This window comes from Tetrahymena thermophila, assembly GCF_000189635.1.
Source record: "Tetrahymena thermophila SB210 genomic scaffold scf_8254476, whole genome shotgun sequence".
In the NCBI taxonomy this organism is placed as follows: domain Eukaryota; phylum Ciliophora; class Oligohymenophorea; order Hymenostomatida; family Tetrahymenidae; genus Tetrahymena; species Tetrahymena thermophila.
Genome location: NW_002476251.1, coordinates 19,338 through 45,905, shown reverse-complemented (window position 1 = coordinate 45,905; position 26,568 = coordinate 19,338). Strand labels below are relative to the sequence as shown.

General features: G+C 21.8%; 10 protein-coding genes across 10 annotated transcripts; 4 read left to right on the top strand and 6 right to left on the bottom strand. All coding sequences in view use genetic code 6, as the record gives it.

Moving 5' to 3' along the window:
• Positions 1 to 105: 105 nt before the first annotated feature.
• On the top strand, positions 106 to 1,827 carry TTHERM_00727620 (MFS transporter; the record flags this gene model as incomplete). The annotated part of the gene is made up of 2 exons (XM_001022647.2): positions 106 to 608; positions 867 to 1,827. 2 exons carry the CDS (start codon positions 106 to 108, stop codon positions 1,825 to 1,827), a joined length of 1,464 nt encoding a protein of 487 aa, XP_001022647.2.
• A 1,021-nt stretch (positions 1,828 to 2,848) lies between these two features.
• TTHERM_00727610 (hypothetical protein) lies at positions 2,849 to 5,078 on the top strand (the record flags this gene model as incomplete). Its single annotated transcript, XM_001022646.2, has 5 exons — positions 2,849 to 3,460; positions 3,594 to 3,712; positions 3,765 to 3,947; positions 4,009 to 4,153; positions 4,212 to 5,078. 5 exons carry the CDS (start codon positions 2,849 to 2,851, stop codon positions 5,076 to 5,078), a joined length of 1,926 nt encoding a protein of 641 aa, XP_001022646.2.
• A 1,509-nt stretch (positions 5,079 to 6,587) lies between these two features.
• On the bottom strand, positions 6,588 to 8,972 carry TTHERM_00727600 (hypothetical protein; the record flags this gene model as incomplete). The annotated part of the gene is made up of 7 exons (XM_001022645.2): positions 6,588 to 6,716; positions 6,790 to 7,311; positions 7,364 to 7,596; positions 7,800 to 8,036; positions 8,095 to 8,557; positions 8,660 to 8,728; positions 8,802 to 8,972. 7 exons carry the CDS (start codon positions 8,970 to 8,972, stop codon positions 6,588 to 6,590), a joined length of 1,824 nt encoding a protein of 607 aa, XP_001022645.2.
• Positions 8,973 to 9,571: 599 nt separating this feature from the next.
• TTHERM_000727581 (transmembrane protein, putative) lies at positions 9,572 to 10,288 on the bottom strand (the record flags this gene model as incomplete). Its single annotated transcript, XM_012799335.1, has 1 exon — positions 9,572 to 10,288. One exon carries the CDS (start codon positions 10,286 to 10,288, stop codon positions 9,572 to 9,574), a length of 717 nt encoding a protein of 238 aa, XP_012654789.1.
• A 435-nt stretch (positions 10,289 to 10,723) lies between these two features.
• TTHERM_00727580 (coiled-coil protein) lies at positions 10,724 to 11,347 on the bottom strand (the record flags this gene model as incomplete). The annotated part of the gene is made up of 1 exon (XM_001022643.3): positions 10,724 to 11,347. The coding sequence occupies one exon, from the start codon at positions 11,345 to 11,347 to the stop codon at positions 10,724 to 10,726; it is 624 nt and encodes a 207-aa protein (XP_001022643.1).
• Positions 11,348 to 12,798: 1,451 nt separating this feature from the next.
• On the bottom strand, positions 12,799 to 15,021 carry TTHERM_00727570 (hypothetical protein; the record flags this gene model as incomplete). The annotated part of the gene is made up of 2 exons (XM_001022642.3): positions 12,799 to 14,176; positions 14,507 to 15,021. The coding sequence occupies 2 exons, from the start codon at positions 15,019 to 15,021 to the stop codon at positions 12,799 to 12,801; spliced, it is 1,893 nt and encodes a 630-aa protein (XP_001022642.3).
• Positions 15,022 to 15,432: 411 nt separating this feature from the next.
• Positions 15,433 to 16,371, bottom strand: TTHERM_00727560 (lipase family protein; the record flags this gene model as incomplete). Its single annotated transcript, XM_001022641.1, has 1 exon — positions 15,433 to 16,371. The coding sequence occupies one exon, from the start codon at positions 16,369 to 16,371 to the stop codon at positions 15,433 to 15,435; it is 939 nt and encodes a 312-aa protein (XP_001022641.1).
• Positions 16,372 to 18,008: 1,637 nt separating this feature from the next.
• On the top strand, positions 18,009 to 18,964 carry TTHERM_00727550 (tetratricopeptide repeat protein; the record flags this gene model as incomplete). The annotated part of the gene is made up of 2 exons (XM_001022640.3): positions 18,009 to 18,150; positions 18,237 to 18,964. 2 exons carry the CDS (start codon positions 18,009 to 18,011, stop codon positions 18,962 to 18,964), a joined length of 870 nt encoding a protein of 289 aa, XP_001022640.2.
• A 1,399-nt stretch (positions 18,965 to 20,363) lies between these two features.
• On the bottom strand, positions 20,364 to 21,116 carry TTHERM_00727540 (small guanosine triphosphatase family Ras-related in brain (Rab) family protein; the record flags this gene model as incomplete). Its single annotated transcript, XM_001022639.3, has 1 exon — positions 20,364 to 21,116. The coding sequence occupies one exon, from the start codon at positions 21,114 to 21,116 to the stop codon at positions 20,364 to 20,366; it is 753 nt and encodes a 250-aa protein (XP_001022639.1).
• A 2,170-nt stretch (positions 21,117 to 23,286) lies between these two features.
• Positions 23,287 to 25,989, top strand: TTHERM_00727530 (small GTP-binding domain protein; the record flags this gene model as incomplete). The annotated part of the gene is made up of 2 exons (XM_001022638.2): positions 23,287 to 24,105; positions 24,274 to 25,989. The coding sequence occupies 2 exons, from the start codon at positions 23,287 to 23,289 to the stop codon at positions 25,987 to 25,989; spliced, it is 2,535 nt and encodes an 844-aa protein (XP_001022638.2).
• Positions 25,990 to 26,568: the final 579 nt, after the last annotated feature.

Below are 26,568 nucleotides of genomic sequence, written 5' to 3'. Positions count from 1 at the left end.
GTCATAAAAATATAAAGATTTAGATATTCAAATAATTATTTAAAATAAAGAATCTTTATAATTAACTAAAAAATAAAAAAGGATAAATTTTAAATTGATACAATTATGGGATCTATTAAGAATTAAGAAGAAATGAGTCAAGTTAATCCAATAGATACAACTTCTACAGTAGCAAGAATACCAGAGAATGAATTAAATAAAGGAAAAGTTACTTATTTGGGTATTTTTTTTATGATTCTTCTTTGCAGTTTAAACAGCTATTTCTAGTATTCATCTTTGGTATTTAATTAAATGAGCTACTCGAAATTGGGTATGCTTTCTGTAGCTACATTTTTTATTTCTAGCGCTGGAGGAACTATTTATGCCCCATGGTTTAGCAGAACATACTTTCATAGCTATTCTAAAAAGTTTTTAGTTGCAGGTGTCCCTCATTGTATTCTTTTGTTTGTTGGCATAATAGCTTCACGTTGTTCTGATAATCGTGAAGAGGAATGTTCAGGAATATTTCTTTATTTAATTGTCTTAGTATCTTCTTGCATTTGCGGTTTAGGAAATGCACTTCTTTGGGTATTATAAGGTGCTTACATTACTGACTGTACAAGTGAAAGGTAATAAATTTGAGTATTTGTATTTTCATTAAAGTATGATTAGAATATGAATAATGGCATTCTAAGCATATAGAATTCAAAATATGTTGAATAAAATATTAGCAATAGTAGTTTTAAAAAGTAAAATATTTATCTAAGCAAAATACTTTTTAAGTAGAGCATAAATTCTCTCCTTAAATATTAACTAAAATTTAAAAAAATATCAAATTATGTTTGAATTAGGCCAAGTAATTTAAAAAAATATTTTTATAATTTTAGAAATAAAGGTGAATTCTTTGGAATCTTTTTCTAGTATTCTCAAGTGAGCAATATATTTGGTCCTTTATTGAGTTCTTATTTGTTCAAGAATTATGGAACATCTGGTTACTTTTCGTTTATGTTCCTTCTTACGCTGGTTAGTAATCTTTTGTCATTCTTTATTAAGGAACCAATGGCTGTTTATTAGAATGGATAGGACTAATTGCGTTCCAGTGAATATGATTAAAATAGCAATATTTATTTTGAAAATTACAGAGAATTAAATGAAAAATTAATTTAAAGAAATAGCACTCTTCACCCTCCTACTAACGAAGATAAACTTGACTTAACCAGATTAAAATAATTCTTAGTAGAGAAGTATTAAATCAAGTTCTATTTTCCTCTATTCTTCTTAAATGGATTTTTTTTAGGTTATTACTGGAGTTAAATTGGTTTTTTAGCCTCTTCAAAAATGAAAAACGAAACTGTTGATGATAAAAATGAAAAATTAGGTATTATATTTCTTTTGATGGGTTTAATACAACCTATACTAGGAAGAAAGCTTGGAGCAAGTTTTGATTAAATGGAAGATAAAGTCCTTTACTATAAAAGAGTTATTTTTGTTTCCTTTGTATGCACTGTGTTAGTTATTATATTTTATTTCCTGAATTTTCTCTGGCCTTTTTATATTATAAGTGCAATGTTTGGTTTTGGAGAACTTCTAATAAAAGGATTTATAGGTGGTGCCTTAAGTATGAAATTTAATGACAACAGCTACGAATCTTTTGCAATGTATCGTTTAATCTCAAACATAGCAAGTTTTGTAGCTATGATTATATCTACAATTTTCACACCTGAAGTTCCATTAGTAATGATGTGTTGTCTTGCCTTTAATGTATACACCTGTATTATTTACACACCTAAAATTAAAACACATCTGAGTGGTGATGTTATGTTTGCTTCTGCACATTCTAACTATTGATCAACCATTTTCAATTCAAATTTAAGTTAAAAACATAGAAAAACATAAAATTAGTTCGTTAACTATAAAATCTTAAAATTAAATTTATAAAAATTAAATATATTTAGCTTTATTTATTTTGAATTTTATTGTAAAATTAATTAAAGTGAGCTAATAGTTTTAATAAAATAATAAAATGCATACCTTAAAATTATTTATATAAAATTAAATGCTTGTTTTAAAATTTTATTAACTAAGACAATATTCAAAAAATATAATAAATGAGGAAAAAATTCAAATAGATAAAAAAGGTGAAAAATATTTCATTTTTTTAAACTGAATCTTTGATAATTATTTAAATTTTGATTTCAATAAACAAATACAAATCAAATTTCTATTTGCTTTTAAAAAAATTGTTTTATTAAAACTTTTAATTCAATATGCCTTATTTGAAAAAAATCGATAATAAATAATCAGCTTTTAAGGTCATTGCTTAAAGAATCTTTCTATAAAATTGATAGATTTTAGAAAGTAGAAAAAGATCTAAAAAATTAAATTTACTTAAAAAACTATGCATTTTTAGAAGATATTTATTATTTATAAAATAATAAACACAAAATAAAAAAGACAAGAGCTATTTAAAATAAAATTGAAAATATTTAAGGTTAGATAGGAAAATAATTTAAGTAAATCAACGGTATAGATTTTGATAAAGTTAGAAAATGTTGGGATGAAATCAAAGTTCAAATAACAATAATTAAAAAATTAATTTAATTTGAAATACATATAAATATTTTGTTATAATATTTTGTAAGACTTCAAAGTAAATATTTATAGCGGAATTTGATTAGAATATAATCATATTATTTATTGTTCGTTTGTAAAAATTAATTAGAATCTTTATAAAAACAAATAAATTTAATTAATTAATTGCTGAAATCAAAAAAGAAAATCGATTAAAAACAATTAATCTAAAAAGAATCTGTTTTAATCGATTTGAAAATCACATATAAATTAATAGGTTTATAATCAGCTATTTAGAATGTAGTAGCAACTAAAAGTTTCTCCAGAAGAGATTATGCAGTATTGTTCAAACAATTTCAAAGCTATAATACCTGTTTAGAAGAATGAATTAGTGGATATGAATGCAAATTTGCAGCGGATAAATAGGATGAATTTAGAAGATGATGCATTTGCAAAAACTTCATTGATAATTTAATAAAATTAGGGAGGATCTATATTAGCATAATAATAAAAAAAAAATTAATACAGTAGCATTATAAATTCTCCTTTGATACAAGCAAATAGCTAAATAATATAACCACATTAATAGAATATGATTATGCCATAAAATGTTTCATAGAGTTAAAATCATTAAATTTAGGCTGTGGCAAATTAAAATCCATATTCAAACAATAAAATACTTAAAACATTTATTACTCCATTTGAGAAATATCACTTGCAGGAATTAGTAGAATAGACTGAGATCATGATATAACTTCTTATACAAAATATATTTTTGGCAAATACAGAAAGCACTTAGTTATAAACATACAATTTATTAACAAAATTAATTGAGAAAAGAGATTAAGTTTTAGGGAGAATAGGCCAAGATAATAAGCTCATTTCTTATGGTATCCCCTTCGAATTTTTTGTAATTATATTTTAACTATTAAATTTTTGATTGTTTTTTTTGTTTGTTTGTTTATTTGCTTGCTGGTTTACTAAAAAATTAGTATTAGCGCCTATTCAACTAAATATTAAAAATTTTTGTATCTTTTAAAAAGCTAAATGAAGAAACCAGAGCAAAAGATCAGCAGCTCTAAGTGGATTTTATACCTCAAATGTCAATATTTTAAAGCCCTTTGCTAAATATACTACCTCAAATGAAGAACTTGCTTAAATAGTAAAATCATTTTATGAGTTATTTAATTCTAACTGTATTTTATATTTTATAGAAAAAATAATTTGACTAAAGAATAAATTGTGGATTAATTAGGTTCTGATTATTCTCCTTTTATAAATAAACTCTACTTGCCTACATTCACTTCTAATTTTGGCAAAAATTCCTCTAGAAGCAAATTTACTCCTCTTGACGATAATCTTCTTTTATAAGGACTAACAAAATATGGCTCTTCATAGTAAATTACCTTTAAATTGTTGATTAATTTATAATTTTAAAAAATAATTAAATAATTAAAGAAATATGGAACAAATTAGAAGTATTTTTTTGCAGGAAAAACAAACTTAAGAAATAAAGCACAGATATAAAAATTTAATATGCTCAAAGGCACAGCCTAATCCAATTAAAACTTGGAAAAATAATTAGTATTCACCTTTATCAGAAGTAATATTTATATTATGATTTTTGAAGGAAACTAAAAAAATATATTTTAAACAATTAGTCCGAAATTAAATAATTTCTTAAGGGTCTTAAATGGTTTGGAACAGAGCATAAATTCAACACTATTAGTAAATACTTTTTTCAAAATAACAGAAGTGGCAATTTATTAGAGCAAGAATTCTACAATAAAGAGAAACTTAATAAAAAAAGAAAGAAACATAATTATGAGGTAACTAGTATAAAGTATAATTAATTACTCAAAGACTTTGAAATAACTGATGTTCTACTATAATGTTCTAAAATGTAAAACAGATATGTTAATAAATAAGATTCAAATACTTTCTCTGAGGTAATTAGTGAATTAAATAAATAAGAGAAAAGAAATCTAAGTCCAATTAATTAAGATTTTTCTAACTCCTCAGAAAAAAAACAGTCAGAATCTAACTTTAGACAAGATAATTAATACAAATAGAACCCATAAAAAAAAATAAAAACAGAATAATTTTACAATCAGCCATTATAATAATTTGAAAATAACTTTTAAGGTAGTAATTTATTATTAGATAGATCTTTTCATAATTAAAACTTTAATAACAATAATACCAATATATAAAACACTCAGTTTAATAACGAAGAAAACTTACAAAATGTAAACAATAAATTTAAAAATGATTTTAATCATAACAAAAATAACCTTTCACTCGACTTTTAGAGTTATAATAGTACTTCTGATTTTTATCTTAAAGAGAAAAGAACCTCTCCTAGCTAATATAATAATAACAACAATAATACTTGCTATTTCAGTTCAAGTAATAATAATAACAAAAGTGCATACCAATCATTCAATAATAACAATGTCAATGTTTTTAATAAGCCATCAAAATTCAAAATGATAAATAATGTCACTTACGAGTATGATGAAATTTGACTGAGGCGATGGAAATATTTTCAAAATTTGAAATTTGGTAAATAAAAAATAAATAGTTAAATTAAATTTACTTTATACTAAAATAAGATTTTTAATGCAATACTTAAATAAATATACTAAAATATAAATAAATTCTCATTAATAACCATTAACTATTCTAATATTAATTCATTTTCAATATAAAAATTATAAAGAAATGTTGTTTTTGTTTTTTGCAGTTTAATCTGCAAATATAGATTTTCTGTCTTTCAATTATTTAATATTAATAAAATAAACCCAAACATTAATTTCATTTCGTGTTTTTTTTGTAAAAAATTAATGATAATTCTAAAAAAATAAAAGGATAGATAATGTTCAATTCAAAAATTATACCATTTTAAAAATATTTAATAAAAAAATAAATTTTAAATAAAATAATTATCATCAAACATTAATTAATTTTAAAACTAATTTAGTTTCTTAAAATATAATAAAATATTTAAGATGTTTTCTTATTATTAAGCATATTTTAAACCATCATCGCATTTATTTTTTTCAAAAAAAAATGTATTGCATTTATTATAAAGTTGAAAATATGATTTTTAAAATTGAATGATATTTTCTTAATAGTAATAAAAATAATATTAATATTTTCTTTTTAATTTTATTTAAATTATTTGATTAAATGTATGTGATTTTTTTAGATTTATTTCTTTTTAGATTCTCTATTTATTTTTTCTCTTATTCTTTATTTATGTTTTTAATTTTCTTAAAGTTAATTTTTTTATTTTTCTGTTAATCTGTTTTTAAATTTAAATTTGAATTTTTCTTAATTATTAGGTTTTTGCTTATATGATAATTTTTTTTTTTTCTTTAATTTTTATCTATACTTTTTTTTTATTCTTTTAAAATGTTATTTATTTTTCTTTTTTATTGTGTCTCTTCATCTTCTTTTCGTAGCTAGGCCTAATAAAAAAATATTTTTATATATATTTGGAAAGAGAATTTTGTTGAATTTAATAGGCTTTTAGATTCAAGAGGGGATTCGACATTATTTTGTTTACATAGATTTTTTAAAAACTTAGGGTCTCAGGCGCATATTCAACACATTATTTTTTTGCCGATATTAAAAAAATTAAGAAATGCAAACAAAACTTTAGTTTTCCCACGTGCTCTTAGATCTAATTGCTTTCTCAACATTCAACAAGATATTTTTGAAAGACATTTTTTTTATTTGTTTTCCCAATATATCCTTTTTTATTTATTTATTTTTTTTGGATATTTATTTGATTTTTTTCTTTATTAATATTTATAAATTTTAATTTAATTTTCAATATTAAATATTGCTTATAATTAAAAGAAAAAATGTAGAGTCTAACTGCCAAAATAAATAAATCAATAAATTTATATACATATTAATACATACAAATATTAGTGAAAAATATTCAGGTTTTTTAATAATACATACAAATATTAGTGAAAAATATTCATGTTTTTTAAAATTTATAAATTAAATAAATTATTTTCTATTCATTTATTCTTTTTTTATTTTGTATTTTCAACAGGATGGTCATTAGCTCTAGACAAGGAATCGTAAATAGAGAGGAATACTTCATCATAATTTTTAGTAAATGGCTTAGTTGTTTTTTCTTCTTTATACTTTAAAAATTAAAATAATTGTTAAATATTTTTTTTTATTCAATAATATGCTTAATATTTTATTTAGAATTACTATTTGCTTTAGCTTTTTGAGAATGTATGGATATCTTCTATCAAAAGCACTCATAAATTTCTAGCTTTTTTCTTCATTCTCTCTAATTGTATTTTTTCTTTATAAATTTTGATTTGGCGATTTATGTAATTGAATACCTTCTATTGACTTTGCAATAGAGTATTAATTAGATTACTCAATAGAAGAGCCTTTTTTTAAGAATTGATTGATATGTTAGGAATTAAAATTAAATATTTTATCGTTATCTTGTTAAAATTTTATTTTTTGTTCATCTGACTTTATTTTTTGAGGTGAGATAGTATTGCTTTTACTAAACTACTATGAATGCCCATACATATTTTTCTAAGGAGAATTTACATCTTTAGAATTTGAGTGATGATAATCAGCCTTTTAATATTATAAGAATTAAGATATGGATGGAATATCCTCTAAATTCACACTTTCACCAAATTTTTTATAATCTTAGCTGAATATTCCTTTTTTCTTCATCGTTGGAGAAATACCAGGAGACTGATTTTAGCTCTTATTATTTAAAACAATAATTTTACTATAATTTTCTAAACTTAAATATTACTTTATTAGTATCATTTTTTTTTATAAACTACTAGTGATATATTTTTAAATTTTAGAAGTCCTTTTCTTACTAAGCCTTTGAATTTTTTTATTAAAGATATTAGTAGAATTTTGGGTATTTGCCAAAATTTTATCCATAATTATGTATTGAATCACTATATTCTATATTTTAAACTGAAAAGCAAAGTAGCTCATTTAGCTTTTATTTATGTTTATCAGTACTACATATACTTTCTTTTTTTTAAATAATATAATTTTAAATTAATTTTAGATATTATAAAAACATTTAACTATTCATAAAACTTTACTGGTCATTTAACTCTAAAAAAAGCAATTATAAATTCATTAAAGATAGAATATTATTCTAAAAAAAATAATTTTAAAAATATAAAATAAAGTAAAATAATAAAAATATTTATTTTGAAATAATTTTTTACCATCATCTGAAAGAGAGTGTTAAACACTTAATTAGTTTAAGGGTATTTGTAAGTTTGAATTTATAGTTTATGGCTATGCTGATGACTAATTTTCTTACTTATCACTTTAGATCTAAATATTAATGTAATTTTAATTATTTTTCTTTTATTGTTTTTCTATTAATCTAGAAATTCTATTCTCTTCTTCAATAATTTGACTTTATGTTTTAAGATCTTGTTACAGTTTATTTAAACAGTCTAATTTTTATCAAATATAAAAATATGTCATAATTATATTATAAGAATTTTTTTTTACCATCAAAACCTTCATTGAATTTTATAGGTACTGTATAGCCTTTTACTTAGTCAGATTTTAGATGTTAATAATCTCTTTATTTTTATAAAGATGATGCCATTTTACGTCTATCAGTTCCTGCAGTAGTAATTGAATTAAACGTACGATTAAGCTTTGACATGTTTGTACTAAAATGATTTTATGTGTTATTTAAAGAAAATTATCTAGAATCTTTTAAGTTCTCTAAGTACTGTTTTTCTGCCTTTTTAAGACGTTAGTGCTCTTGTAGTAAATAACCCCTCTTGTCCTAACTTTTGACCTTCATTTCAAGAATAGCTGGATGGTATTTAACGAAAGGACTAACCTTTATATCTTCCTCCTCACCATGAGGTTTTTTTTCTTTGGGAATCATCCAATCAGACTTTAAAATGACGCTCTAATGTTCTTCTTCAGATAAATCATTGATTTATTTTATCTGTGATGACTTTAGAAAATAATTTAATAAAATTCCTCAATATTAATTAAAGCTTATATTAATAAATGAAAATATCTTTTCTTTATATACTAATTTTCTAAAATATTTTACAAATCTGCTTATACTATCGTCTCTATATGACATGCTTCTAGATTTAAGAGGTGTAATATTATATGTTTGCTGTTTTAATTAAAAAAATGTAAAATTATCAAAATAAACAATGAAATTTAATTATCTCAATTTAGCTAATTACTTGAGATTATTACTTTTTATGCTCCTTTTTTCTTTCATTTTCTTTGTTTTTCTTATCATTTATTTGTTCCTTTGTTAATCCCAGAGTAGAAAATTTATTCATTTTAAGATTAGCTAGCGCTTTAGATTTCTCTTCTATGAGCTATCTTTTTTCTTTAGACAATCCTTTCATTTTATTTTAAGAAAGTTTGCGCAAAAAAAATTATTGTAGAAATTTATATTTTTGTTCGCTTGGCTATAATAAATTGCTTGTTTGTTTCTGTTGTAAATAAAATATAGGTCCAGATTAATTAATCAATAATCAATTATTAAATTAATTCTTTCTTATAGCAATAAATATAAATGATTAAAATTATGTTAATTTATCATTATTTTTATTAATTTGATGTTAAATACTTAAAAATAATTAATTTTGTTCATATTTACTTGGATATTATATATAATTGATCAGTAAACTTTCACATTTATAAAATTTACCTAGAAATATATTAATTCATCTTATTGTGTTAATATTTAAAATTTAAAGTGTTTTATGTCAACTAGACATTTAATAAAAATTAAAAATTGTTTTGATGCATTAATTTCAATTGGCTGAAAAAAGAAATTTCGATATCTTATGCAAAAAAAAAATTAAATAACAAAAGATCTATCAAAATCTTTTTATATTATTTGTTAATCACTTAGTTTATTAATTTAATTAGCATAAGGTTAAATCAATAGTAAAGTATTTTAAAATATTTGAAAAATATGATTTCAAGTTTAGTTTTGCTCTCAGGTACTGGCTTTTTATCTTATGGCTACTACAATTTATGGAAAGAAGGTAAAACTGCCAGACTATTTGACGAATGGATGAAGATAGAAACATACGACATTGATTTTGTTAGAGATCTATCTGAATTACCTTAAGATAAAGATATAGTTATATAAGGCACAATATTACACAATGACAAGAAGCTAACAGCCTCTACAGATAAAGAAATCAGCGTTGTTTACAAAGAATTTATGGAAGTTTTTCAATAAGTTGAAGAATCTGAAGGAGACTTCTACTACAAAAGTCGAATTTCTGAAAATCTTTAATTCAAAATTGGAGAACCAAGTGATCACAAAAAATAAATCTAACTTGATTTCATACCTAGCCAAATAAACTTTTATAATCCATATAAGGTAAAAGAAAATATTGACGCATCGCTCTACTCTGCTGAACTATCTCTTGCATAAAAGTTAAAATTGAAGTTATTTAGAAAGAAGTATAATTTGACTGAATTTGCACTTCTACCAAACTCTACATTCTCTTATATAGGAAGAATAACTCCTAACCAAATATAATAAGGAAATAATACTAATGCCCCTCTCTATCGCTTTATCCCTAAAGTAATAATGTCTGATAATAAAGATTATCTACTTTAACATTTAGACAGATACTTAGTCACTCTTAATGAAAAAGGGAAGCGTCATTTAAATGTTGGAATAGGTATTATGGCTTTGCATTTTGCTGTATCAAAGATTATTTTTGCCCCTGTAAAAGAGCAACTACCTGAATGATAAAATAAGATAATATACATCATGCATACCTTTCATAAAAATATCAAATTACAAAAAATAGTAATCCATCCTGTATATATGTAATTAATTTAAGTATAACACTCATAAAATACATTGACACTTTATATTGAAATTAATTTAAAATTTGTTTATTTTACAAAAAAGACATTTATTTTTAATGTTAAAAATGCACTCTTTAAATAGGATAAAAAAAACTAGTTTAAAAGTAAACTTGTGAATGTGCAAATCAAAATATTAATAGCTTTTTTAAAAGTTAAATCAAAATTTGAGAAATAATTAACAACATTTTATGAATGTCTTATCTAAACAAACAATCAACAATTATAGTAAGAAATTTTTTATATTTCTGAATTATTTTTATCATATGAAATCTTCATCATCATCAGGAGCATTTTTATTAGAAGTCATCATTTCTTTGTTTTCGTTCAAGTAATTATAGTTTTTAGATTGCTTTTCTAATAATTTTTATTTATTTTCTTCATCTTCCTTTTTTTATTATTCTTTAAATTCTTTGAATCTCTTTCTCTTTAATTCAAGGATGTGCTTTTCCTTTAAATCTCTGAAATCAGGCTTTTCTTCTTCTCTTTCAGTTTTTATGATTGCTTTCACAATATCTTTATCTCTTGTAATATCTCTAACTTTTTTTCTGAGATTTTCGCTGTGGAAACCAATAGCACCAACCTCCATGTTATTTGTCTTATGCAAATTACTCCAAGGAGTATAAACAATATCAACCTTATCTTTCTTTTTTCCTTGAATACTGTTTTCTTTAACTAATTGGCAACATTCTTGAATGAGCTTTTCATCTATATTAGTCCACTCTTCACCTTCATTTAATCTAAGGTAAACGTGAGCAGAACTTAAATCATCAACGTGGAACCAAATATCTTCATCCCAGCCGTATTTAATTAATTCTTCGTTTTCAAATTTGTCTCTACCCATGTAAAGAAGATGTCCGTCAGAACTAGTGTAATAAAAAACCATTTCGCTTATTTATATATTTATTCCCTTTTTTCAAATTTACTTTTTTATTCTAAATTAAAAAAACTAAATTATTAATTTTTTTGATATTCTTTTTTAATAGGTAACCACAGATAAAAAATATGTAGAAGCAGCAAATTTTCCCATTTTAATAATAATAGCTTAAGTTAATAAAATTTAAAAAAATAAATATTTAATAAATCATTAAATGGAAAATTCATTTTAATAAAAAAGTAATAATAAACATATGATCATAAAAAATTTACCTATTTTCCTTCTAATTTTTAATAGCTAGCTATGAAGGAGTTTATTATTAATTTAAGTGATCATCTTTTTATTTTTCAACAATTAGATCTAATTCAAAATATAAAATTTCATATTTAGTTGGATAAAATATCAAATTAAAATCATTAATTAATAAATTAGTTGAATTAAATATCTAATTAAAATCATTATTTAATAAATTAGTTGAAATTATATTTTCATTAGTTTATTAGTGATTAATGGTTGAATTTGTACTAAACAATTAGATAATATTTACCTTTATATTTTCAAGATATTTATGTGTATTTCTTTACTTATTGCTGTAATATTTTTCAATGAAAAGTTGAGAATTTATTCAATATAGAAAAATTTCATCAAAAAACGTTTCTATATATTTTATATACGAATATCATATTCTCTTAACACAAATCTTATTTCGAAGTAATGTATTTAGTGAGTGATTACTTATAATAATATAAAGTGCTAATTTTTTAAAGGAATTAAAAATCCATACTGTTATTGAATTTTACAAAACTAAATTTTTATATGCTAAATATGTTTAATAAGTGATTAAAAAATTCTGCAGCAAAATTTGTTAAATATACTTTAAGATATATTATATTAGTAAATTTAGTCTCAACAAACTTAACAATCCCTTACTAAACACACTCTAAAATAAATGTTTCATTATTGTAATAATTCTAGAATAAGAATCCAAATAAATAAAAATTTGATTATTCCTAACAAATATTTTTTTAAACCCTCTATGACCATTTTTTACACTACTTTAATCTTTTAAAATCATATAAAAACATATTAATTTTACTTGAATTAATAAATAAATATATTTTTAATATTTTTTGTTATTTATAAAATTTATTATTACTTTTGATAGTATTAGATATTAATAAAATATAAAAATTATATTTTTAAAAGATGTAATTTAATTTTTATTTGTTAATACAAAAATTTTTTGAGAGAATTTTATGTAACTCATAAAAATAATAAATTTACTCAAAAAAATTCTCAATAAATTAAAAAGGAAACTTCAATTTTACTTTTATAAATTTTGATAATAAATTAAACATTTTATTTAGTATTATTAATTTGTTGCACTCTACTAAAACTCATATTACAATATATATTACAATATTTATTTATTAAATTAATTGACCCTATTATATTAATTATCAAAAATGATTTATTTTTTATTGTTTATTATAATCACTCACAAATTCAACATAGTTAAATTAGACATCATTTTCTTATTATAATTATGGGTTTTTTAAACTATTTTTAAGCATAAAAACTTCTTTTTCATTATTTTTAAGCTAAAGAAATAGATAATTATTATTTAAATCATTATCAGATTATTAAAACATCATATCCAATCCTTTTTGGGGAAGTAATTTTATTTATTTCAACTGTTCTTATTCAGATTAGCAGCCATTTTCAAAGTACATAAATGGTTCTATTTACATCTCAGCTTATTATTATTGTAAATTTTGAGAAAATCCTAATTAATCTGACTAATCTATACTGGATATATCTTTTTTAAATTATATGCTTTGATCTTCAATATTTAAATTTTATTCTAAACTCTAAGAATATCCTAATCCTTAATTAATTCCCATTTCAATAAATTATTAATTTTCAACATTATTTAACTATTATTAAAAATTTTATTAAATGAGAATTTAAAAATTTTCAGGAGTGATTATTTTATTAATATTATTCTTTTAGGGTATTTATAAAAATGAAGATTTATTTCCCTAAATAGTGGACTTAGTTGAATCTTTCAAAGTGGTTGATTGATAGAGATTATTAAAGCTTATTTCTGATAAATCATCATTACAAAAAGAATTAGTTTGTTTTGATGAAACAGAAGTCACTACTTATAAATTATTTGTTTTTTAATTAACTTCATCAATATGTTAGTATTTACATCTTAAAAACTCGTTTGTAATTGCATCTGGATAGTATTTTTCAATGAAAATCTGAGAGTTCATTGAATATTCAAAAGTTTAATCACAACACAATTCTAACTCTTTATTTTATTCAATATAATACTTTCTTGCTCTTAATGTTAGCAATTATTGAAGCATTGTAATGCTAATATCATATTCCACTAATCCAAATCCAATCTCAAAAAAATTTATTTAATTAAAATTTTCAGGTAAGTAGTAACTTCTAATCTCTTTACAAGGAATTTAAAATCCATCATAGGAGAATATTACTGTGTCGGCAACTGATTTTTAAAAGATAACATCTTTACAAGCAAAGGGAAGTAATGAAATAGCAATTGCATTTAAAAAGGTATCTCCTGAGTAATAGTTAGAATCTCCTGAACGCAGAGTTATATTATTAAATTAATCTTAATCAGTTCCCAGCAAACTCAAAAAACCTTTACTAAAACCTACAGTTCTTTACTCTATATTCTCAGTTTCATAATTATAAAATATGAATCCAAATAAATAAAATTTTGATTAATCCAACTCATCCACTTTGTTTAAGCATTCTTTAATAAAACTCTAATACTCAGAATGATATTCTTCATAATTCTTTAACCTTTTATAAAAAGAATAATAGATTATTACAAAGTTTTAAATTTTAAATTTCAAAATTTGATTATTTTTAATTAATTTAGTAAGTGATAAAAGAATTTTTCTGATAAATTCTTAGAAATATTTTAAAATTTGAGATAAATAGAGTATTAAGATTTTGATTATCTCTATTTATCTATCAATCATTTATATTTGTTCTAGAATAAAGACTAATTAATCACAAATAAATATTCCCTAATCAGAAAAAAAGTGTATTAATTAAATCAACTAAATACATATATATATATATTTGTCAAGCTTGTCTATTTTTAATATAAAATATAAATAAATATACCTCATTGGAGCTAATAGCTAAGCCTATTTTTTCCAAATCTAAATATTATGTTAGAATTATTTAAGAACCTATGCAAGATTATAATAATCTTATTTCCCTTTATTCATGTAAATATTTATTAAAAAATCAAATTATTCTAGCCCTTTAAAGTTACACTAAAACTCTACAATGCTATAATTCTTCTTTTTTTCAATACTCTGTAAAGGTCTATAGCCTAGTTTAATGTTTTGTCTTTCTGCCCAGAGGTTTTTAGCTTCGTACGCAAAATCACAAGGCAAAAATAGTCCCCCATATAAGCAAAAAATCCTATTTTAATTTAACAATGAATAGGTGTTAGGCCTCACTAATATCTATTATTATCTCCTCTTTTTTTTAAAAATTCTCTTCTTTTTTATATTAAAAGCTACTTCAATTGCATCATTATATTATTTTAATATCATTTATTAGCATTTTTAATCAATTTCTTCACAGTATAAATGTTTGTTTTAATTTGAATAAGTTTAGTCTTCTTTCATTTACTATAAATTATTATTTATGTCTTATTTAATCAAATTATACTATTGCTTTTTATTATCAAATAAATACTTATAAAAAAATCAGACTATCGAAATTGTTTTTTTAATATTATGAATAAAATTATAATTTTTCTATGAAACTACAAAATTGATTTTTAATGACCGCAAATTATGAATGCGAGATAGCTCAATTTAAAAAAATAAAGAATATTTTTTTAATTTTAACAATTTTTCTTTAATAAAAAAAAATTATTTTTTTTAAACTAAAAATAAGAGCTTCAAAAAACGATTTAATTTTTTATTTTAATTTTCGTTTATAATTAATATAAAATTTAAATAATTGGATTGATTGATCGATATATAACAAATTATTTTAAATTAAAAATTATTGTTATTAATTTCTTATCTATATCAGTGAACAGGGCAGGAACTCTTCAAATAATCTAATATACTATGAACATCTTCTTAGGTACTTTCTCCACGAACTAAAGTGCAACCAGAGTAAACACCAAAATAGTATAAGTGATCATTTATACTTAAGTTTGGTTTAACAGAAGCAGAGCAATTTTAATCTTCCCCTTGTTTGCAATCAGTTTTAAATGATATTTCATCTACAATCCACATTTCCTAACCTGTGTGGTAAAAATCAAAGAATTTAAATGGAAGATGAGGTATAACGTCTTTTTTGTTAGTTATTCTTACAGAGTTATTTTTGAGTAAATTATTAGCATAATCAGAAAATTTTTAATTTCCAACTCTAGGTGAACCAAAAGTCACTAACTCAATTGAATAGTCTGGATATTAAGTCTTTATATCAACAGCTTATAGAGTAGCCAAAGCACCACCAAGAGAATGTCCAGTGATTATAATTGAAGCTTGAGGATATTATTTTATTAAATTTAATGCACACTCAGTCAACTTATTTTAGAAACTACTATAAATATTATAGATACCTTCGTGTACATTACATTTGTCACACTTCTAATAGTTAAATTTTCTACAATTAAGGTTACTCATCCAATTTCTTAAATTGTCACTTCCTCTAAAAGAAATAACAATATTCTAACTATCTTTGACAAAACCACAGTATCCTTGACCCTAAAGTTCTGTAGTTACAGTTTATGATATTGCCATGTTTTGATGTCTCATACAAGCTATTCCACAACTCCAGGAATTTATTTATTAAGCATCACAGTATGATACTTTTGAAAAAAAATAAATATCTTTGAGCCTAGTAATAGAGTCTTCTTCTAAATCAATTTTACTATTATTACCAGCAATAAGAACTACAGTAATAGCTACCAATAAAAGTCCTGCAAATATAAAAGAATAACTTTTAGAAAATCCCATAATTATTTATTTTTTTTATTTTTATTTATTAATAATAATAAAAGTTGATAGTTGCTTTATAAATAACATAAGTTTACATAAACAAATTTATTAATCTAATATTTTTATTCCATTAGCTAGTATGATTAAAAATATTAATTTGAAAAAAAATAGTTTTGAAAATTTTTAAATATTATTTATTGATTAAATTATTAGTGTATAATAGCAATTCTATGATTTTTATGGGAATAAATTAAAATCATTCTGCAATTATCTTAGATTTCAGTCATTAACTTATTAATTGCATTTTTCAATATCTAAATATTCATCATTTAGTTTCTATTTATAATTTTTATTTCCTTATGTTACTTTTTAATCTTATGAGCTTGGAAATTTTAAATTTTTGCTTTTTATGAATATTTAATTAAAGCTGGAAAAATTATTAACATTCAAGTACTTACATAAAAAAAATTTTTTATATAAAGTTAAGGTTGGAAAGTAGTAGGTATAAAACATATTTTTAGATAAAAATCAAATTCAATTTTTTTCAGAATTTAAAATAGAAAAAAATTATTATAGAAAAGCAAAATTATGGTAAAATAAGATCAATTATAAACATTTTAAGTTTTAGAATTAAACATATTTTGTGAAGTATAATAATAAAAAAAGTTTTAAATATTACTTTATTATCTTTTGTATTATTGAAAAATATTTATTATTTGCAAATATAAATAGGATATAAGCTAATTTCAACAATAAATTTATAAAATTTAGAGAAATTATATAGATATTAATATATTAAGCACACATTTTTTAAATATAATTTTAACTAAATATTTAAAAATTATTTATATTTTTATTAATTCAAATAAATAACATAACTATTTAATAGATTAATGTTATATTAAAAAATATGATATTAGTAATAATCTAGCTATTCCTCTGTAAAATCCTTATTAGGCATTAACAGCAAATATAAGATAGCCGATTTCCACTACTTTTTTGATACTTATCAGAAAAAAATTGATTAGTAAAAATAATTTAAACTTTCTTTTCAATTTAATAAGAAAAAATAATTGGAGTGATTCTAGTAATAATAATTTATTAAATTAGAATATTTGTCTAAAGTTATATAAATAAATTTTTTTCTTAAAATTAGGAAAAAATTGTCTTTATATTGTATTATAGATAATTAATATGTTTTATTATACTATTCAATAATATTTTTTTTTATTTTTAATTAAACCTGCTTACACTTAAAATATTATTATAAAATACATCAGATCTTTTTCTCTAAATTAAAAAAAATACTTTATATTCATTCGTTTTTTTTAGTTTTTTTATTTGTATTTAATTTATTGTTTTTAGCTTTTTTTGTAATTAAATAAATATTTTTTAATGTATTTAAAATATTGAATTAATAACCTTTAAATTATATCTATATAAAAAAAATAATTTTTTAAAATTTAATTAAGAATATCTAATTATATTTATTTGTTTACTTGTTTACTTCAAAAATAAATTTAATTTCGAGTTGCTATGAATAAAATATAATTTATTTTTTTATCAATTTGATTTAAATAAAAAATATATAAGTGAACTATAAAAAATAATATTTGAATTTTACTTGATCAAAAATTTGCTGAAATTTTAAAAACATGCTTAATAAACAGTATATATAACCAATTCATACAAACAGATATAGTATAAAGTGCTTTTAAGTAGAAGGAGTTTTAATTCATTAAAAGAAAAAAATCTATTTTTAAGTTAAATAAATTATCACAAATATAAGAAGTCGAAGTAATGTTGCATTAAAAACATAAATCATAAATTTTTAAAATTTTGCTAATTGCTAATTTTAATTATTTTTGCATTATTTAATTAAGTTTCAATGAGCAATAACATTGGATCAAATTAAGCAATTGATGGAACAAACAAAAATATTCAAAATTATGTGCAAGAATTAAAAATATGGAACAATAAACTTGAACAACTTAAATAGAATAGAGATATTAAGGATCGAGAAAACAAGAAATTAAAAATTTTAGGAAAAAAAGCTGTTGTTTTGATGAATCTAGGAAGATATTCTGAGGCGCTAGAAATTTATAATTATTTACTTAATCAAGAAATTGATTGTAAGACATATATTCATAGGGGAATCTGCTTATGCAAATTAAACAGAGATGAAGAAGCGATACTAAACTACAATGAAGGAATATCATAATATAATGATGCCTTTGAACTTTATTACAATAAAGGATATGTTTTAAAAAAACTAAAACGCTATGATGAAGCTATTAGAAGTTATGATATTTCACTATAATATAATTAAAATGATATTAGCTCACTTCATAATAAAGGAAATATTTATAAAATTCTCTAATAACTTGATAAAGCAATTGAGCAGTATGATGAAATATTAAATATAGATCCTTAAAATATAAATGCCTTAATAAACAAAGGTTTAACTTTAAAGTAATTGAAGAGAGATTAAGAAGCAAGTATTTGCTTTAAAAGAGCTCTAGAATTAGATAGCAATTCATAAAAAGTTATTTATAGAGAAACAAATTAATGTACTCTGTGTGATTCTAATTTATCATGCAATTTGATTTGAGCAGGTAATTTTGTTGTAAAAAAACTAATAATATACTGCTAAATTTCTTAATTGCTTAATTTCTTAATTACTTACTTACTTACTCACTCACTTACTTTGCCATCTCAGTTTTCAGAATTAAAATTTAAAAATGTATAAATAAAATATTTATACATATAAGAAGATGATTTTAAAACTAAAAAAGACTTACTAATTATTCACTACAAACTATTTATTAAACTATTTACAAACCATAAAAATCTAATTAATTAATTAATTTTTGATAATACCTGATTATAATAAATATTTAATTATCTATGAAGTAATTTTTTTTAAAATTGGCTTTATTTCGTTATATTTTATTTGTTTATTTGTTATATAAGAAATTATATTTATAGGATAGTTGAAAGTCAGATAAAATTTTTTTAAATGCAATGTATTTTTTAAAAAGAGAAAAAAAAATATTTTATTTTTTTATTTTGAAGATTGATTGATTCATAGATTTTTTTTTGACACTCTTAAATAAAGTATAAAAAAATAATTAATTTAATTGAATAATTTTATATTAAAAGTCTTTTATGAAAATTAAATCAAAATAAACAATTATCTACAACAAATGCCAGTTAATTTATGATAGTGATACAATCGAATTTTTCCTTTTTGAAAAAGAAAGAGAGAAAATCGTATTACAGTTTTAAACAAAAATAATTTAAATTTTAACAACTTTCAATAATATCTTCACATAGCATTATCAAATCTTATTAAAAATGATATAAATTAATATTAATACTATTTTATTCCTATAGTAACATAAAAAGATTTGAGTGATCTTTATAAAAAATAACTTAAGAGATTGCATTTTAAAAGAAAATAAAAATCTAATGAACATATATATAATTAACAAAATGAGAATAATACTGAATTAAAAAAATATTTTAAAATTGAACTATTTATTAATTAATTATTATAAATAAAATTTTATTTATCTATTGATAAATATTAAATTAACTTAAAGAATTTTTATAGTTCTTAATGATATATCATTCATTATAGATTGATTAACTTAAAAAACTTTATATTCTTTTTTTGTATTCAAAAATTTGTTGATAAAAATATTTAAAAGCATTATTTTTATAAAATATATAACCTTAAGAAGCAAAATTTTCCAAAAATGATTTAAAGAAAAGTAAGTTTCATTTATTATCATCTATAAACAAAATGCTGTTATTTAATTATCATCAAATACATTTATCATTTTTTACAATTAAACTAATTTTCACAGAAAACGTGCTGCTTTCTTTTCATTTAAATTCAAATATATTTATTTATTTATTTATCTATCTATCTTACTTTCTATTTATCTATCTATCTTCCTATTTACAAATTATAAGTTAACTTAATTTTTAATGATATTGGTATTTCAGCATTGACAGTTACTAACATTATTTTATGATTAAGGAGTTTTTGTATCGAAAGGAGTTGTTTCCGTATACATTTATTCAGACTATCTGCTTTTTTCTGCTGTTAATTTGAAATTATCATTATTTTATGGTGATGGAGAACCGACCTGTAAAGTGTCAAATTTAATTTTTTATGCACTGTCTCCAACAGTATTAATATCATTTAAAATTTTTTCTTTTATTTATCTAGCTGTTTCTTCAAATAACTATGTTATGTTAATATTTTCTTTTGCTGATGATTCAAAGAAAGGAATTTTATATTCATCAGCTAGAGCCTATCCTTCTGCTTTATCAACTTTTCTCTAATTTTCGCTTTCATCGCATTTATTTCCTACTAGGGTTATAATAATCTAATCTGGAACATGCTCTGAAATTTACTTAATCCAATTTCTGACATTCATGAAACTATTTCTATCAGTAATGCTGTATACGACAATAACTGCTTGAGCTCCATTATATATACTTTAAGCCATAGCTTAATATTTTTCTTGTCCAGCAGTATCCCAAATTATTAATTTAAGCTGTTTCTAATCTACTTTTATAGTTTTCATCTTAAAATCGACTCCTACTGTTACCATGTGAGCTGTTTTATATCCATGATCACAATATCTAAGCATAATATTAGTCTTTCCTACTGCACTATCACCAACTAGAAGTATCTTAATAACGTAGTCTACGTTATCTTTGAATTGCCTTAAATTTGGTTTATTCATCGCTCCTTAAATCTAAATATTTTACTAGCTCTACTTTTTATTATGTTGTCTTATATTTCTAAGATAAGTTAACTGATTCCCTTTGATGCTTGCTCTAAAATCAATTGATTTTCCTTTTTTTCAATCTTTAAGTTTATACCTCTTGAATGAATGCTTGCTTAATCTCTTACTTGGTTTTTCTTTTTTATTTTAATTAAAAAATTAGCTGCTTTTTTATAATTTACATATGAATACAATATTAACTTTGAGTTGAAAGTTTACCAAAATCCACAGCTAAATTTTTCTTTTAATTTTCAAATATATTTTTATTTTCATTAGTGCTTTTATTATATCCATAAAAAAAGCAAGAAAGCAAAATTTATTAGTTTGTTTGGATTGGATTGATAGCTGAAAGTCTCTTTCATTCAATTATTTATCTCTTTCTTTTATAAATCGATATTTCATCAATAATTCATCTATATCAAATTTAAATTTATTAATTCAGAAAATATCAATTACTAATGTGAAACAAGCAAAAATCTTCTATTAATTAAAAATAAGCTGTTTTAAATCTCTGAAGAAGTCTATATAAGATTACTAAACAAACTCTTTTTAGCAATAAAATTTTCACTATTAAATTCATAAAAGGTTGAAAAATACTTATTTATCATAAAAAATATTTTAAATTCACCATAAAAAAAACAAAAACTAATGTAATTTTTTAAAATCCATAAAGAAATAAGATAAGATATATAATTCAATTTATTAAAATATATTAATTAAGATACTAATTTTAATCTTTTTATTTTCTAAAATTTATTGAAATAATAAATCTAATCTGAATTTTAAATACTAATTTTACTGAATAGCAGTTTTATTAATCGAATAAAAAAAGATAGTTTTAAATTAGTTATTGAAATAATTAATTACATCCATTTATTTACATTCATAAATGAATTCAAAAAAGAATTATTTAATTTATTTTAGAAATAACAAATTATTTTTTTTAAAATAAAAAAATAAATTATAAAATACTTACTTATCTTTTGCTTAGAATTTCAGCTATAGGAAGGAGACTTTATTTTCAAAGTGTTTCAATTTTATCTTTTAGGATGCAAGCAAAGCGACATTACTTTAGAGATTATTTTACTAAAAAAGAATAGCAAAACAAAATGAGAAGAGGATTAAGTCATAACTAAGATAGGAGTTTTTCATGTAATTTGGAAAATGAAATATATTATTCTCATATTTTACTGTTGCTTTAAAATATACGCCTTTAATTAGATTTTTATTGAAGTATTTAATCCATAATTATCATCATTTAAATAGCTTAATTTGATTATAACTCTAAAAAAGTAAAATATAAATAATTATTCAAACTAAATAGATAACACACAAAGAGTGTAATAAATTAGCATATGTCAAACAAAGAATGTAATCAATAAAAATTTTATCCTACGCAAAGAACCTAATTTTTAAAAGATTATAATTAACAATCTAAAAAAAAATATTGATTATGATTGAATAAATAAAATTCTATTAAAAAGTTATTTGTATACTTTAAGAGTCTCTTACTGAATAAGTATTTTAAAAATTTATTTGCGCGTTTTGATATTTAATTTATATAAATGGTTTAGAGAAGTATTGCTTATTATTTATTGAATTGGGAAAAATAATTAAAAAAATTTTTTATTCATTATTAATTGAGATGTTGAATTTTTATTAAGACGTAAATAAAATTAAAACCATATCCCTTTTAAGATGGTTTATTATATTTAGGGATAAAAGAATTGAATTAGGTTAGTTTAGTTGATTAGAAATAAAAATTACCAATAAATTTTTTGATGAGTTAGTTTATGAATTTTCTTTTTTTATTTAATATTTATTTATATTGATTAAATAAAAGTAAATTTTAATTAATTTTTTGCATTAAAAATAGCATTAAATTTTTATGGGTATGAACAGTAATTATTTATGGTGTTTTAAATTGCTAATGATGACATTTGTTAAGATTATATTTAGTTAAATAAATTATACTATTTTGCTATTGGGAAATAATTGAATGAGAGAAGTGGATTCAAATTTAGATTTAAAAACTACTAAAAAAGTAATAAATTAAATAAAATAATAAGCTAATTTTGATAAGAAATCAAAAATTAAACAAATAAAACGAAATTAATAACTGAATTTAATGTTTAAGAAAATTGACATTTTTGGAAGTTAAATCTTGCTTAGATTCTAGGGGGAGCCAGCTTATAGTACTAGGACGGGCTCGGTTGTTACCCTTTTAATCATAGGCTTTATATGCTTTCGTTTAATTGCTATTATATAGGATGTATTTCTCAGAACTAGCCCACAAGTAATCTATAGTGAAAGGTAAGTCGATAACCCAGCTCCATTTGAGATATCAAGCTAGTCATTCCCTTTAGCATTTGGAATGGAAGATCCAAACTTTAGATACTACATAGATGAAGGTATTTATACAATTTAAGCTACGTATTACACAAAGACTCTTGTGCTCAATTAGACTACATAATAGAATGATGCCGTTTGGAATATCACTCATATTAAAGTGTAACCTTGCACTTTAGAAAATTTTAAGAATCCAGATAATTTAGATTATTATACCAGCTTATAATATTAAAATATGTATTGTCTTCCACCAGACATTAAATTTACTTTGCAAGGCGACTTTGTATCTCCTATTTATTCTTATCTTGAGATTTTGGTAGTTAAATGCAAAGAGAATTGTAAATCGAAAGAGGAGCTAGACCATTATTTATTAAATTCTAATTTTGCTATGCAGTTATCGGATTCTTTTGTAAATCCTTCAATTAAGTCAAATCCTTTTAAGATCTATTCAAGAGATATTTACTGGGCCACAAGCACTTAAATGCCAAAAGCTGCTACAGTGTATCTAAGAAATAACTACGTGCAAAGTGATTTTGGATGGTTTTTGCCTGATTTAACTACACAGCGTTATCCTGCTTATAGTTATAATGATGTTTCTGTAATCTCAATTATTATCACAAATCAAAAATTTTTCTTTTTCTAATTAAAAATTTATCAAATTTTGATCATTCAAAAAATTTTTTGGTGATTTTTTGTTTTTTAATTTTTGCTAAAAGCTTGAATATACTCAAATAACCATACTTCTCTATTATTATTAATAATTTAGGTTTTCCCAGACAACTTTTAAACATACTTCCTCAGCGTAACATTTAGATTTGAAAAATAAAAAGAAGGCTTTTATAGCAGAACATATAAAAACTTTAATAACATAATGTCAGAAATAGGTGGATTTACACAGAGTCTATTGGCTATCGGTTATCTAATTTGTACAAGAGTTTCGTAACTTCAACTAAATTAAACGCTTATCAATTAGGCTTTTAGCTATGAAGACTCAAAAGATGAGAGTGAGGAAAATAAAGACACTAAAAAGTAGCAAATTTTATAAAAACTTTAGCTTTTAAATTACTCTTAACAAAGTCCTTGTATGCAAAACCAACTACAAAAATCAACATAACAATAGAATCAACGATTTAATCTGAACTAAATTATGAAAAAAAGCTCAGATAATTAGAATCAGAATTTAAAAGCCAATTTAGATTATCTTAATAATCCTGCTACGAATTCGTAATTAAATGTAGCCAATTAAATTAATATTTAGTAAAACCAGTCTTTACAAATCCAATCTTTCGAATAGGCAAAGTAGTATAAAGATAATGAAAATTTTGATAGCAACTAACATGTGTTTAATAATAGAAACAATCTTAAATTAAGCAGCCCAGATAATAAGCAAACATCAAAGCAGCTTGATCAAAAAAAGATACTGAATTTCCTTATTCAAGATGTCTAAATGAGCGATGAGCTAACATAAGGAGGTAAAGATTAAGAAGTCTTAGACTAAAGCAATCATGTAAAAATACAAAAGTAAAAAATGAAAATAAAACAGTTTGAGCAGAAGCTTAAAGAAAATAGATTTAATGAACTAATGTAAAAAGAAACAAAATGTATGAAGATGAGCATTTGGGAGTACTTTAAATCAAATATTTATCCTTTTGGAGAGTTGAAAAAAAAGAAACAAATTATATAATACAGTATAGATAAATTGTATTACAATTTAGATATTTTTAATATTTTGAAAAAGCTTGTGGAGGTTGAAAAATTGAAAAGACTGCTTTTAGATCCTGAATAATTAAAGCTTTTTGATTATTTACCAAAACCAACTATTCATTCAGATTTAGTTTTAAATCAAGATTAAAACCAAGATACAATTAAAAAAAGCTATGAAGTGGACGTGCTTTATCAAGACCACAGGACAGAAATGTAAAAGGTGAGAGATGCCTTTTAGGCATATAAAAAAATAGTTAGCAAGTAAAACCATACAATGTTAGATCAAAAAATCATTGACTTGCTTGACCCTAATTTAGTATCTATCTTTTAAGCAGAGGGTATCTAAGGGTAAAATAACTTCATTGAAAAGTCAAATATTGAAACAATGATTCAGTAATCTAAAAACAATACATTTAGTTAATAAACACCAAAAATCTAGAAAGAATAAATACAAGGAGAAGCTCTACAAGAAATATCATTGTCAAAGTAGGATGAAATTATTGACAAACAAGATTTTATCAGTCCACGACTCATCATAGACTCTTAGCCCTTTTTGTTAAATACAAATTAATAATAAGGTTTATAGTAAGAGGAACCTAAATTCGAAGTAAATAATATCTTCGAATAAATGAGTAAATCTAACTAACAAAATGTTGTTGTAGATTAAATAAAAGATTTATCACAAAGTGTTTATAGTGAGATAGCTGCAGAGGAATCGTAGCAAATGCCTAATTATTTCTAAAGTAACTAAAATGTTTAAAAAGATGAAAGTTAATGAAAAAACTTAACTATTTTATTAGAAAATAAAATAAACTTCTTATAAATTAGTTTACTAAATAGGAAAAAAGTTATTTTTTATTCATTTATTCTTTAAAATAAAATGTATTTGAAGGTTTGTAATAATTATTAAGTATTGTTCATCAATTTAAGGTATAATAAAATTTTTATATTTTCATTTTTTATCAGCCTTTTCTTTACATCAAAAGAAGTAATTAAATAATATCTGACTGTAACTGAAGTTAGAAAAAAAAAATTCATAGCAGATTAATTTTTAAAATTTTTATTTATTTTAGGGCAGTAAAGTCGAAAAAAAACCTTTATCTATTTTAATTAATTTTTTATATTCTTTCAAATTACAGTTTACAGTTTGATTTTTTTAAAAACATTTGGAATCTTAAGTAATTAAAGATAGATGTAGAAACAATAGTTGAATAAAATAACAGCAGCCACAACAGCGTTTTTATATACTTTCCTAATATTAAATAATACTTAAATTCTAATATTTGTAATTGAAATAGTTTAATTTTTTTCTTTTAAATTCAAATATTTATAATTGGAATGGTTTAATTTTTTTATT